At 49.4% G+C, this 12,989-nt stretch overlaps 1 protein-coding gene across 1 annotated transcript; it reads right to left on the reverse strand.

Moving 5' to 3' along the window:
- Positions 1–1,056: 1,056 nt before the first annotated feature.
- On the reverse strand, positions 1,057–1,976 carry LOC148755065 (syncytin-1-like). Its single transcript, XM_088793479.1, has one exon. It carries the CDS (start codon positions 1,558–1,560, stop codon positions 1,057–1,059), a length of 504 nt encoding a protein of 167 aa, XP_088649605.1. The 5' UTR covers positions 1,561–1,976.
- Positions 1,977–12,989: the final 11,013 nt, after the last annotated feature.

Consider the following 12,989-nt stretch of genomic DNA (forward strand, 5'->3'; position numbering starts at 1 on the left):
TGCTATTGCGGCGCTAGGGATTGGTTAAATCTGGCTGGGGTGCCAGGAAGGTCCGTCCCTAACTGCTGTGATCGCTCAACACTGTTTTGACGGGAAAGCCTCTAACTGCTGTGCTCACAGGAAAACTGCTCCAATAAGATATTGGAGGAGGGTGGGGGGCGGGAAATCTCCCAAGGCTTTGCTCGCAGGAAAAAACTGCCCCAACATGCCCCCTCTGTTGATGATCAGAAGGGGAACCCTGAAGATCATCATTTAAACTGAGAGGGCAATAGCCCCGTAGGGCCAGGATGCGGGTGGTAGTCAGACGGGAGACGGTATTTTCCATGAAGCGGACAAGGGCATTGAAGATGCACAGGCCGATGGTAGCAAGGAGGAGAATGGAGAGTAAGGGACCTGCCAAAGGGAGGAGCCAGGAAGTCCAGGACTGAGAGCGAAAGCCCCAGGAGGCAAACTCCTTGCGGCGGTGCTGTAGGCGATTCCGGAGCTCACGGACCTTGGTGGCGACGATCCCAGACTGGTTCACGTAGTAGCAATAGTCTTCTTGGAGAAAGAGACAGGTCCCACCCTTTTCGGCCATGAGCAGGTTAAGGGCTCGCCGGTTCTGGAGCCGACTGCTGCCAGGCTGGAGAGTTGGGTCTGGAGTGACGTGAGTGAGTCTGCAACCTGCTCCATGTCATCATTGAGTTCTTGAGGAAGTTTGTAGTAAAAGTCGATGCAAGTCCCAAGGCCGGAGGCACCAGCGGCGACCCCTGTAAAGATGCCAGCACCTATGAGGAAAGGATGAGAAGGGCACCTGACGGGCACGATGAGAAGGGGAAATCCGAGACTGGAACTGCGAGTCAGTGTACAGGGAGGCAGAGGGGAATATAAAGGTGAGGATGCAGCCAGTGTCAATGTTATTGGCACCCCAGCATCTGAAAAGTAAGCCGCCTTCGTAGGAGAGGAAAATGCCGGGAGGGGCACAGTAGGGTAGTGGCTTAGTGAAGGTAAAGCAGCGGGGGTCAGGGGCCTGTGCGCGGCCTGGGGGAAGACAACAGGTTAAGTTCGGGGCAGGAGCTAGGGGATGCCGATTGGGCCGGAGATAATGGAGGTGTTGAGCTGCCGGGTAAGGTGCTGAGTATCTGGAAGTGTGGCCCTGCGGAGGGAAGTTAGGTTGAGGCCACGGTAGCGGGGCTGAGGCGGAGTAGCCTGAGCGATCGCAGCAATCCGGGTTGACGCAATGTCGCGGAGGGCAGTGTCCTGGACTCCACCGCCATCGGAGGACCTGGCTTGGGCTAAGTAGGTCCAGCAGACAGACCCTCGGGGGAAGAGATTGCAGGGGGACTGGGGGGTCTGAATCAGAGTGGTTGTCCAATAGGTGTGGCCGGATTTTGTGCAGGTGGTCGGTGTGGTTCCCCGGTAGCATTCCTGGGGCATGAGGGTGTAGAATTGGAAATAGGCTCTAGTTTCAGACCCCCGGAAGCAGGGACATTTCGAGGAGAGACTTAAGGGGGAAAGGCAAAGGAGACTTAAGAGCCAGAGGGCCGCTGGCAGGTGAGCATGAGCAGAGGAGAAACCCATAGCAGAAATCCGAACAGGAGGAGACCCCTCTGGGAGGGGGTCCAGTCAGGCAGGGTCACGGAGATGAGCAAAAGAGAGGCCAGAAGGGTGAGCAGGCAGAGGGTGACAATGGTTAGGGGAGCACAAATGAGGACTGTCATTCAGGTGGTCTTCTTAAACGTAATCTTCAATGGTTCATCGGGTACCGGGTGTGGGGTCCAGGCAGGCTGGTCCGGTTCCGCTCGCTTGATGCGAGAATGGTGGATCCACGGTGTGATATCGGAGACCTTAAGGGCAGTGGGGGTGACAAGGATTACTGTGTGGGCCCGTCCATGTTGGGCGGAGGGGCTCACGCTTCCAATCTTTGACCCAGACCCTGTCACCTGGAAAGTGAGGATGGACGGGGTTCCCTAATGAGACAGAAGTTCTTTCTAGTAGATGTGAGTGTAGGCCCGTAAGGATCTTTTCTAGGGCAATAAGCTGACCTTAGAGGTGGGAGTCGCCTACTACTCTGAGGCTGCCTGGGATGGATGGTAGCAACATGGGAGGCCGGCCATAGAGAATTTGAAACGGGGAGAAGCCATCCATCCGAGGAGTACACCGGGAGCAGAGGACAGCTAAGGGAAGTAGATCTGTCCATCCCAGGGAGGTCTCTTGGCATAGCTTAGACAATGTTTCTTTGAGGGTACGGTTCATGCACTCTACTTTCCCTGAACTCTGAGGTCAGTAGGCTGTGTGAAGCTTCCAGGAGACATTGAGGGCTGAGGCCAGAGTCCGTAGTACATCTGAGACAAGGCTGGTCTGTTGTCACTGTGAATGGTGAGGGGAAGCCCATGCCATGGGATGATTTCACGGAGAACTTTGGTGACTTCTCTGGCTTTTTCAGTTGGGGTGGGAAAGGCTTCTACCCAGCCCGAGAAGGTACAGAGCTAAGACAAGAAGGTATTTTGTCCCTTGGTGAGGGGTCATTTCTGTGAAGTCTATCTCGATATCCTTAAAGGGGCAGATCCCATTCATTGGACCCCAGGTGGTGGGGTCAGTCTGGTCTTGGGATTGTGCTCAGCACAGGTAGCACAGCGCTCCGTGATAGAGCAGCATGAGGCTGTGAGTCTGGCTGTATAGAAGTTTTGGCTAGCAGCTTTTTAAGTCCAGTCTTCCCTAGGTGGGAAGTAGAGTGGTGTTCTGAAATGATGCGGGCAGCGAGGGCGGCTGAGATAAACAAGCGGCCATCATGCGGTATCCACCAACCCTGAGGGTGTCAGGGGGCTTCCTTATTCTGTGCCCAGGTGTCTTCTGCTGTGGTGTAGGTAGGGCTTGGCGAGGCTGGGGTGCTGGAAGCAATGATGGCTGCATCTGTGTCCTGGGCGGCTGCCCTCGCGGCTTGATCGGCGAGGCAGTTGCCAGCAGCCAGATTATTCTTCCCTTTCTGGTGCCCTCGGCAGTGGATGATAGCTAGGCGTTGGGGTGCCCAAACAGCTTCCAACAGCTGTAGGATTTCGCCTTTTTTTTTTATGGTCTTCCTTCAGACGTGAGGAGGCTATGTTCTTTGTAGATGGCCCCATGTATGTGCACGGTGGCAAAAGTGTACTTGGAGTCTGTGTAAATATTAGCCTTTTTGTCTCTTGAAAGCTGCAGTGCCCGTATGAGAGCTCAGAGTTTGGCCCATTGGGCTGACTAACCGGCAGGGAGTGCCTTTGCCTCCAGAACCTCCGAGGCTGTAGTCACAGCGTAGCCAGCTCTACGCAGCCCACCCTGTAGGAACTGCTGCCATCAGTGTAGAGTGTAACCTGTGCGTCCTGCAGAGGGGAGTCCTGTAGGTCAGGCCATGTGGCATGAACCTCAGTGATGACTTCTAGGCAGTCGTGTTCTGGCTCGCCTTCAGCTGTGGAGAGGAAAGTCGCTGGGTTTAAGGCTTGAACAGTCTGGAGGCTTATGCGAGGATTTTCCAGAAGGAGTTCCTAGTATTGGGTGAGCCTGGCGTTGGAGAGCCATTACGGACCCTGACAGTTTATGAGCGTAAGTACAGAATGGGGAACCTTGACTGTGAGTTGTTGCCCGCGGGTGAGCTTGTCAGCTTCCCTGTTGAGGAGTACTGTAGCGGATAAAGCCCGCAGGTATGGGGGCCATCCGGAAGCGACCGGGTCCAGTCTTTTGGACAGGTAAGCGATAGGTCTCATCCAGGGCCCAACTGTTTGAGTTAGGAGCCCCAATGCAGTTTTATCTTTTTTATGGATAAACAGGCAGAAAGGTTTTTCCGTATCGGGTAGGCCTAAAGCCAGGGCTCTTCCAAGTAAGTCTCTGAGCTCCATGAAGGCCTTTTCCTGTGTCTCTCCCTATTTCCTTTTCTCTCTCGCATTACCCAAACAAAATTGGTCTCACTGTAGTTTGGGGACTGGGCAAGGCCCAGGATGCGCTCGCGGAGCACGGGGGCAGCTGGGGTGACCGCCGGGGGTGCTCCCAGGTCCCCAAGCCGAGCTGGGGATGAGCCTGCCAGTGGCAGCAGTCGGGCCGCGGTTTCGCCTAGGTCTGCAGCGCAGGAGCGCGTGGGGTGCAGCGGCAGCGGGGAGCCTGCGGGCCTCCTTACAGGCAACCAAGCAGGAAGCAGGGACCCCAGAGCACCTGGGGAGCAGTGCCCCTGTCGCTGCCTCAAGGCTTTCGGGTTTCTCCCTCCACCCCGATGCCCGCTGAACTTCCACTGCAGAAACGCTCTCGGTGTTGAAAAGGCAAAAGAAAGGGACAGTATTGCCTCGGGGCACGCCCTGGGAGCCCTGTGCTCCCAGCTTGCGCCGCTGGCGCCTGCGTCCTGGGGAGAGCGCCCCCTTTCCGCGCTTCCCAAACATAGTGGATTCCCAGCGAGCGCAGCTTCCCCAGAATGTTTTTCTGGCACTCAGACGTTTGTCCCCAAACATTCAGTGGAGTTTCCTTCTGTCCCCTTGGGCTTTGTCGGAGGGGCATAAGGAGTTCCTTTTGGGGCCTGGGCCACGAGAATCCTACAGTGTCCCTTTTCACTATAGCAGAACTGTACCCAAGGTAGAAGGGTCCTGGCAACTTCCAACCAGGAGTCGATTTATGGAAACTGATCCGGGTGACTAGGATTGCCGGTCACCATGATATAGATGCGTCGGATGACGGCCAGGTCTAGGGTTCCCTCTGCTGTCAACTGACGTTAAAAGTGAGCCATTCTAATTCACAGAGTGTTCTTAATTTTCCTGGTGTCATGCGGACTTCATAATCTCCGCCAAAATCCTTTTTAAAATTCTTTTTTTTTTTTTTTTTTTTAAGATTTTATTGGGGAAGGGGAACAGGACTTTATTGGGGAACAGTGTGTACTTCCAGGCCTTTTTTCCAAGTCAAGTTGTTGTCCTTGCAGTCTTAGTTGTGGAGGGTGCAGCTCAGCTCCAGGGCCAGTTGCTGTTGCTAGTTGCAGGGGGCGCAGCCCACCATCCCTTGCGGGAGTCGAAATGGCAACCTTGTGGTTGAGAGGACGCACTCCAACTGACTGAGCCATCCGGGAGCTCAGCGGCAGCTCAGCTCAAGGTGCCTGTTCAATTTTAGTTGCACTGCCCACCATCCCTTGCGGGACTTGAGGAATCGAACTGGCAACCTTGTGGTTGAGAACCTGCGCTCCAATCAACTGAGCCATCCGGGAGGCAGCTCAGCTCAAGGTGCCGTGTTCAATCTTAGTTGCAGGGGGCAGAGCCTACCATCCCTTGCGGGACTAGAGGAATTGAACCGGCAACCTTGTGGTTGAGAACCCACTGGCCCATGTGGGAATCGAACCGGCAGCCTTCGGAGTTAGGAGCACAGAGCTCTAACCGCCTGAGCCACCGGGCTGGCCCCCTTTTTAAAATTCTTTAACATGCAGTCTAAGACTGTGGGCTTACTCTGCTTCCCTCCCTTAGTGTACGATGTCACAGACGTTGGGGAGGGGATTCACTCAGGTGCTGCCCTGCTCGAGTCCGTCGCGGGAACTTAGGAGCATCTTGGCTAAGGTGTACTGTATAATTTCCAGACCAGGCCACTCCGTGGAGTGAATCACCGTTATGCCAAATGACGCTCCGTGAGAATCAGGGTGAAGCCTACTCAGGTTTCCATAGCCAAGGCTATGGAAGCAAACATTCAGGTACACAATCAGTTACTCATACAATCATACTGGGTAGACACCCTCCCAAGGGCGTCCCTGCCTGGGTAAGTTATAAGAACCTACCGGGAGGTGATCAGGCTCCCCTTCTGTCACATGGGACAGGACTGACTCGTACAATGGCCCCGGGGCTTACCTGGTCCAATGGGAGGATCTGGCTGGTTGTCCCCGGTCCCTCTCAGCGGGTCCAGCTGGGGAGGCGCAGGCCGCGGTCACCCCGGGAAGGCCCAGTTTGGGGTCCGCCAAAATCGGCAGGGTGCGCCTACACCCTTCTTGGGTTCCCTGTCGCTCTGCGGCCCGCCTCTTGCCCCACACCGGTGGTGCAAGGGGCCAGCGCGGTTGGGTTTCCTGGTCAGGGAACCAAAATGTTGAGGAAAAATGGCGGAGGCCGAGAGACTCAAGCGGCACGCAGAGATCAGGGAGAACACAGCTTTATTTCGCTGACAGTCTCAGTGGGATCGTTCCCAAAAACTGAGCACTTACTGGGGTCGGACATTTTGTTTTATAGGGTTAGGTCTCCGGGTTTGGGGGGGATTCATGCCATTGCTATTGCGGTGCTAGGGATTGGTTAAATCTGGCCGGGGTGCTGGGAAGGTACGTCCCTAACAGCTGTGATCGCTCAACAATGTTTTGACGGGAAAGCCTCTAACTGCTGTGCTCGCAGGGAAACTGCTCCAATAAGATACTGGAGGAGGGAGGGGGACAGGAAAGCTCCCAAGGCTGTGCTCGCAGGAAAAAACTGCCCCAACACTATCAACTGCATATTATGATAATTCTCGTGTACTCCCCTCCACAACCTCTGTTTCCCAATATAGTTCTATCACGATTTTCAGTTAAATCAATTGTCCATATAAATATTATTAAGATTACCCTAGGTAGTCTTTGAGGCAAATAGTATATTGTGGCCGTTCCTTTTTCTTGCGCAACTTTTTTTCCTCTTGGACTTAGTAATTTCCTTATTTTTTCATTTGTTTTCTTCGAACCTGTGGGTCCCTCCGTCCTTCCTTTGCTCCTTCCTTTGTCCCCAGTTGTTGCAATGGATCTGGCAAATGCCAACCTATCATCCAGGAGCACAGATGCTTTGTCCACCTACCCCTGCAGTCTGGACCGGCTGTTCTCCCAGCCTGCCAATCAGGTGTCATCTTGGGAATGCCTTTTGTCACTTTCTTGTATGAATCCCATTTCTGCCACATACCTGAAAGCGTCATTTTTTACTGATTGAAAATATGGGTAGACACAAAATTCTAGGATGAAAAGTGACTTTGAAGGCATAAGTCTTTTGTTCCCCCGCTTCTGGTGTCACTGTGCGCAGTCTAAGGCCACTCTGATACTCAGACCTGTATGATGGGTCTGTCTGCCTCTCTAGAAGGACTTAGGATGGTGTCTGTATGCCCAAGGTCCTGCATTTCATGAGTGTGTTTCTTGATAAAGGTTGAACACTCTTGGTACTTTCAACCTAGAGACTTGTGCCCTTCAGCTCTGGGAAATTTTCTTGCATTATTTCTTTGAGCTTTATTCCCTCTGTTCTCTAATTCATCTAGGTTGGATGTCCTCAATTGATTCTCTGATTTTCTTATGTTTGTGTCCTGTGATCCATGTCTATTTTATTCCACTTTCTGGAAGATCTCATTGACTTTATCTTTCATATTTTATATTAAAATGTCTCTGAGGACAGACATTATCTTTTTAACTCCTATGAGCTTATTCTTATTCTCTAATCAGTGTTATCATTTTATATTTTTAAACTTTGTGTTTATTGTTTCTCTTATTATGTCAAAGGTCTGGTTTTTCTCTACTTCTCCAAGTGTCCTTGTGTCCTCAGAGGTCCTGTTTGTTGTCATTCTGCTGTTTGTTTCCTTGCTTTGTCTTTTCTCTTTCATGTTGGAGACTTTTACTTTAAAAACTCGGACCACCTTTTTTTGTTTTAAAGGTAGATTTATCAAGATATAATTCACATAAATCCACAAGAGTCACCCATTTAAAGTGTATTATTCAACAGTTTTTAGTATATTCTCAGAGTTGCACAAACATCACCACCATCAATTTTGGAACATTTTCATCACCCCAGAAGAAGTCCTCTTCCCTTTGGCAGTCGGTCCCATTTCTTATCCCCACCTCAACTTCCCACCTTAGGCAACCATTACTCTACTTTCTGTCTATCTGAGTTCCACTGCGTGTTGTAGACATTTCCTATAAATGGAATCATACAATATGTGACCTTTGGTGACTGGCTTTTTTCATAATGTTTTAAAGGTTTATCCGTGTTGTAGCATATAGCAGTATGTCATTACTTCTTATTGTCAAATAATATTGCATGATGTAGACTTACCCCAATTTATTTAATAATATAGGCCTACTTGGATTGTCTTTTACTTCTTGTGTGAGTTTTGGCAGATTGTGTCTCAAAGAACTGGTGCATTTCATCTAGATCATCAAATTTGTGGATGTAGAGTTGTTCACAGTATTCCTTGATTATCCTTTTAGTGTCCATGTGGTAATCCCTCTTTCATTTCTGATACCATCAATTTATCTTCTCCCTCTTCCCCCCGCCCCTCCTTATTAGTCTGGTTGGAAGTGTGTTGATTTTATTGATCTTTTCAAAGAATCGCTTTGCTTTTATTGATTTTCTATTCTAATTTTCCATTTGCAGTTTCAATGATTTCTGCTCTAATGTTCATCATTTATTTTCTTCTGCTTTGAATTTAATTGCTCTTCTTTTTCTAGTTTCCTAAGGTGGAAGGAAGGTTAGATTACTGATTTTACGTTTTTCTCCTTTTCTAATATATGCATCCATACTATACATTTCCCTCTAAGCACTGCTTTTGCTGCATCCTACAAATTTTCATAAGTTGTATTTTCATCTTCATTTATTTCAAAATATTAACATTTCTTGAGATTTCTCCTTTGACCGAGTGTTACATGGAAGTGTGTTGCTTAGTATTTTGTCATTTTCCAACTACCTTTCTAAGAGCTATGATTTTTAGTCTCTTAAATGTACAAAAATGTATATAGAATGTGTTCTATCTGGATTAATGCTCTATGCTGAAATAAGGATTGGTTGAAAGTCTGGTTTAGAAGTTTTCCAGATCATCTCCCCAGCTCTGGCCAGACAAGTGGCTGCCCTTCCACCAACTGGAAAAAAATGGGAAAGTTATTTGCTGAGGATGATAAACAAGAGGGTTGCTGAGGTTGTGAGGCCTGTTTTAGACAGAACTATGGGACTGTCGGAGCAGGATGAAGTGAATATGCACACTGAATCCTTCAGCCCTTTTCCCACTCAGCTCTCAGAATACCAGCCACAGGCTATCATGCTCTGGGCAGGAGGCTGGTGGTCTTCTCAGGGGCCGCTGAACCGCCTGGGAGGAGAGACTTGGAGACACTGGCATCAGGGTTCAGCAGCCAGAGGACCTCGTACACATAGGCCTCCCACACACTCAGCCTCCATTCGGCACTGCAGTGTCCAGCTCTCAGTTGGGAACCTCCAAAGACTAGATGAACCTGAGCAAAGCCTCTAACATGGAAGATGCAGACAAAAACACAGACAAAAAGCAACCTAAATGAAAGTGGCTGTGTGAGGAGAGGAAAGCTTCAACAAACTACCATTCATGTTTTGAAGATGATAAGAGATGTCAAAACCTTGAAACAAGAATAGGACACTGTGAAAAAGACGTTCTGAGAATAAGAGAGAGCTTAGAAATTAAAAAACAAAAAAATCATGATAGCAAAAATGAAACACTTAGTAGAAAGTTTAGGCAGTAAAGTTAAGGAACTCTCCCAGGGGGGATAAAAAGCCAAAAGATGAAGAAACGGAAAATAAGAGAAAGAGAGACATAAGGAAATTATGAGATAAGTCTATGTCTTCTGTCTGAATCATAGAAGTCTCAAGGGAAAAAATGTTTGAATGGAGTTGAGGAAATCCTCAATGCAATAATTCAGGAAAATTTTTTCTCCAACTGCAGCCTATTTTTCTTCTCCCACACGGTAGTGCTGTGTTTTCTCTGCACTATTCCAGCTTCTCACACAATGGGGGGATTCCCTGGGAGACAGGCTTCTCCTCTGTTAATAATTCATCTAGGTCACAGGGCGCAGTGTCCCGGTGGATATGCGGAGAGCTTTTGATGTTCCAAAGCTCTTCCAACTCCAGATTCAGAGCCTGTGTGCTTCAGCAGTTCTGTTACTCCTGCAGGGATCCGCCCAGATAGGTGGGGTCAGGGGCGGGGTGAGTTGTGAGAGGTGGCCCAGAGCAATGGCCGCGACCACCACCACAGCCGGTCCTGCTTCCACAGGTCTCTCCCCTTTGCCAGAACTAGTTGGGCTGCGAATCTGTGTCTGCGGTCCACAGTTCTCAGAACAGCAAATATTCTGTTGTTTTGATCTGACACTGCTACTGTTTCGCTTCTAGCACCGGGCAGGTGGGGGCGGGGCGAGCTCTGGGAGGGGAGGGAGGGGGCGGTTAGTCTCAGTGCCTGAGGCTCCGTTCTCTGCTCGGCAGTGCGGGCTTAAACCACCGTTTTCAGCCTTTTACCCTCAGTCTTTTCTCCGAGGTCTCTGCCGTGAGCGTTGGGTTCAGCCGTGTTATATGCTGTCCCCTCAGCCCTGTGGTGCCCTGGCGGAGCCCTAGCAGGCCGAGTTCTTCCCTCTCCCGCAGCTGCTGTAGTTCTGGGAAGCGGCGAGCTCAGAGCACTGAGCTGGGTCTGCGTCCTGCGCCCGCGCGGCTCCGTCTCCGCGCGCTTCTCCCTTTCCTCCTCCTCCCCGCTCGCGCGATTCTCCCACCTGTAGGTGACTTTGGTAGTCGGCCTCTTCGTCTTGCCTGTCTGCTGTGCAGGGAGTCCTTTGTAGAGTTTTTGTTGTTCGATTCATTGTAAATTCCAGGGGAGCTTTACAGAGGCTCACCTCGCGCCGCCATTTTGATCCAGAAGTCACACGGGGAGCTAATTCAGGAAAATTATTCAGCTAAAGGATGTATTTCTAGATCAAAAGGGCCTGCAGTGCCCAGAACACTGGATAAAAGTAGACCACATACAAAATTTCAGAATATTTGGAATAAAGAAAATCCTGCAAGCTTCCAGAGGAAGAAAACAGTTCATACATAAGTTATTTCCAACTTAAAGTCTTTACCCAGACACGTCATTAATCGAGTGTGAGGGTAGAATAAAGGCATCAGACAATCAAGAATTCAGAGTACCGTGTTTCCCCGAAAATATGACCTAGCTGGACAATCAGCTCTAATGCATCTTTTGGAGCAAAATTTAATACTGTACCTGATCTTATATATATTATGTAAGACCTGGTCTTATAGTAAAATAAGACCCACTATTATATTATATTATAGTATAATATATTATATTATGTTAATATATTACGGTAAAATGAGACAGGGTCTTATATTAATTTTTGCTCCAAAAGATGCATTGGAGCTGATTGTCCAGCTAGTCTTATTTTCAGGGAAACGGTATTTCCTTTCCATACTCTTCCTTAGGAAGCTCTCGAGAGATGGACTCCACCGCAAAAAGCGAGAGGAGGATGTGCGGTCCAAAAGACCCACAAAGGAGGGGAGAGAAGGGTGTCGTGGGGACAGTGCTGAGGCACCCGGATGACTGTGGTGCTGCATGTCACCTGGAACACGTCAGAAACCTCTGGGACTGACTCCAGAGGCGTCTCACCTGTCTTGAAAGAAACTGGAGTACTTAGTGGAGAGTTTGGGATTGGATTTAAGTGCATGGAAAACTAACCAATGGTGGATTGATTCTAGGGAAAACTAACAGTTGTGTAGGAAAGTAAAAGTGGTTATTGTTTCCCTACGGTTTCTTCAGAGAAGGCATTGACATAGTTGGAATAATGAGATGCTAAATCCTTCACCAAAGTTATGACAGTACTATGTCAGGAAGATGGGGGGACAGGAAGGAATGCACGGGTGCCAGGGGCAGAGGGCTTGAAAAGACTTAAATTCTCATCTTCCATGCTGGGAAAAATAATTACATCCTGCTAACATGGAAAGCTCAGGATGTTGCCTTATAAGGAGGCCATTTGGATACATTTGTTTTTTCTTTGTCATGTGTACATATTGAGGTTGCTTACCCCATTTCCTTAATGGGGTCTTTTAAAGAGCAGAAGGTTTTAATTTTAATGAAGCCCTATTTACTATTTTTCCTTTTATGGTTAGTGCTTTTAGCGTTTTGTTGAAGAAATCTTTTCCTTCCCCAACATCATGATGACATTCTCCTATGTTTTCTTCTGGAAGTTTTTAAAGTTTAGCTTTTACACATCTAGGATCCATGTCAAAGCATTTTTTGTGTTGAGTGATTTTAGTTAAAGATGTCTCACTCCCCCATCGACTTGCTGTGCGTAGCACACAGTAGGCACTCAAGTTTTTTGTTAAATGCACATATTCACCTACAAGCTCTTTCAGAGCAGGGCCTGTATGTGACAGTCATTTGTTTTCTGCTTGCTCTATGCTGTCACCCGAAGCCCGACACAGTGTTACCAGGATATTAACACTCAGTAACTGGGAGCCCACAGGAGCCGTGCTTCTGCTGTGCCCACAGAGCTGGGGCTGGGGCTGGCATGTGTGTCCCCACAGACAAAGGGAAGAGACTGGGCACACTACATGCTGGCAGCTGGGGGGCATGGACGGGCCCTTCTGGTCCTACCTTCCTGGGGTTTCGCCTTCTGCCCACGCACGTGTGGCTAGGCTTTGGTTTGCTAGTGCTGGATTTTAAAGACAGCATAGCCTGTGAGCTGCGGCCATTTCTCTTCGCCCTGGGAACTCTTTGATCTTATACCTTATCTCATCGAAGCATGACATCTCTTCAAAACAAACACCACCGGCTTTGGGAGTACACACAGCCAGTATTAGTACACTGATGACACTTAGATACCCATAGTGTTTTACTTTCATCTACCCAAATACAAGGTGAAAAAAATCAACCACAGTCATGTGACACAGCCAGCAGCTTCCTGCTGTGAAGAACCCGTCTCCACAGGCTCAGTCACAGCACTGCAGGGACGGGGTTGGAGGGACGCTGGAGGACCACAGGAGACAGGTGGTGCCATCCCCTGATCTCCTGTGACACTGGCAGCTTCGCACTCGGGTAGGGTTTCCAAACCACACGGTGTTCTTGTTTGGTTTCTCTTCTTTTTCTCCTGCAAGGAGTGACATGAGGAGCCCAGGGTGTGAGGGCTGAGGGAGGCCCTGGGTGCCTAGGGCACCTGTGCGCCCACCTCCTCACCCCCTGGGGACCACTGCCCAGAAGTCAGTTCCTACATCCCCTGGGTTGCCTGATATGGTTAGATCATCTGCCTAATAAAA

This window comes from Rhinolophus sinicus, chromosome 16 (genome assembly GCF_057876585.1).
Source record: "Rhinolophus sinicus isolate RSI-liver-muscle chromosome 16, RSI-T2T, whole genome shotgun sequence".
NCBI classification, from domain to species: domain Eukaryota; kingdom Metazoa; phylum Chordata; class Mammalia; order Chiroptera; family Rhinolophidae; genus Rhinolophus; species Rhinolophus sinicus.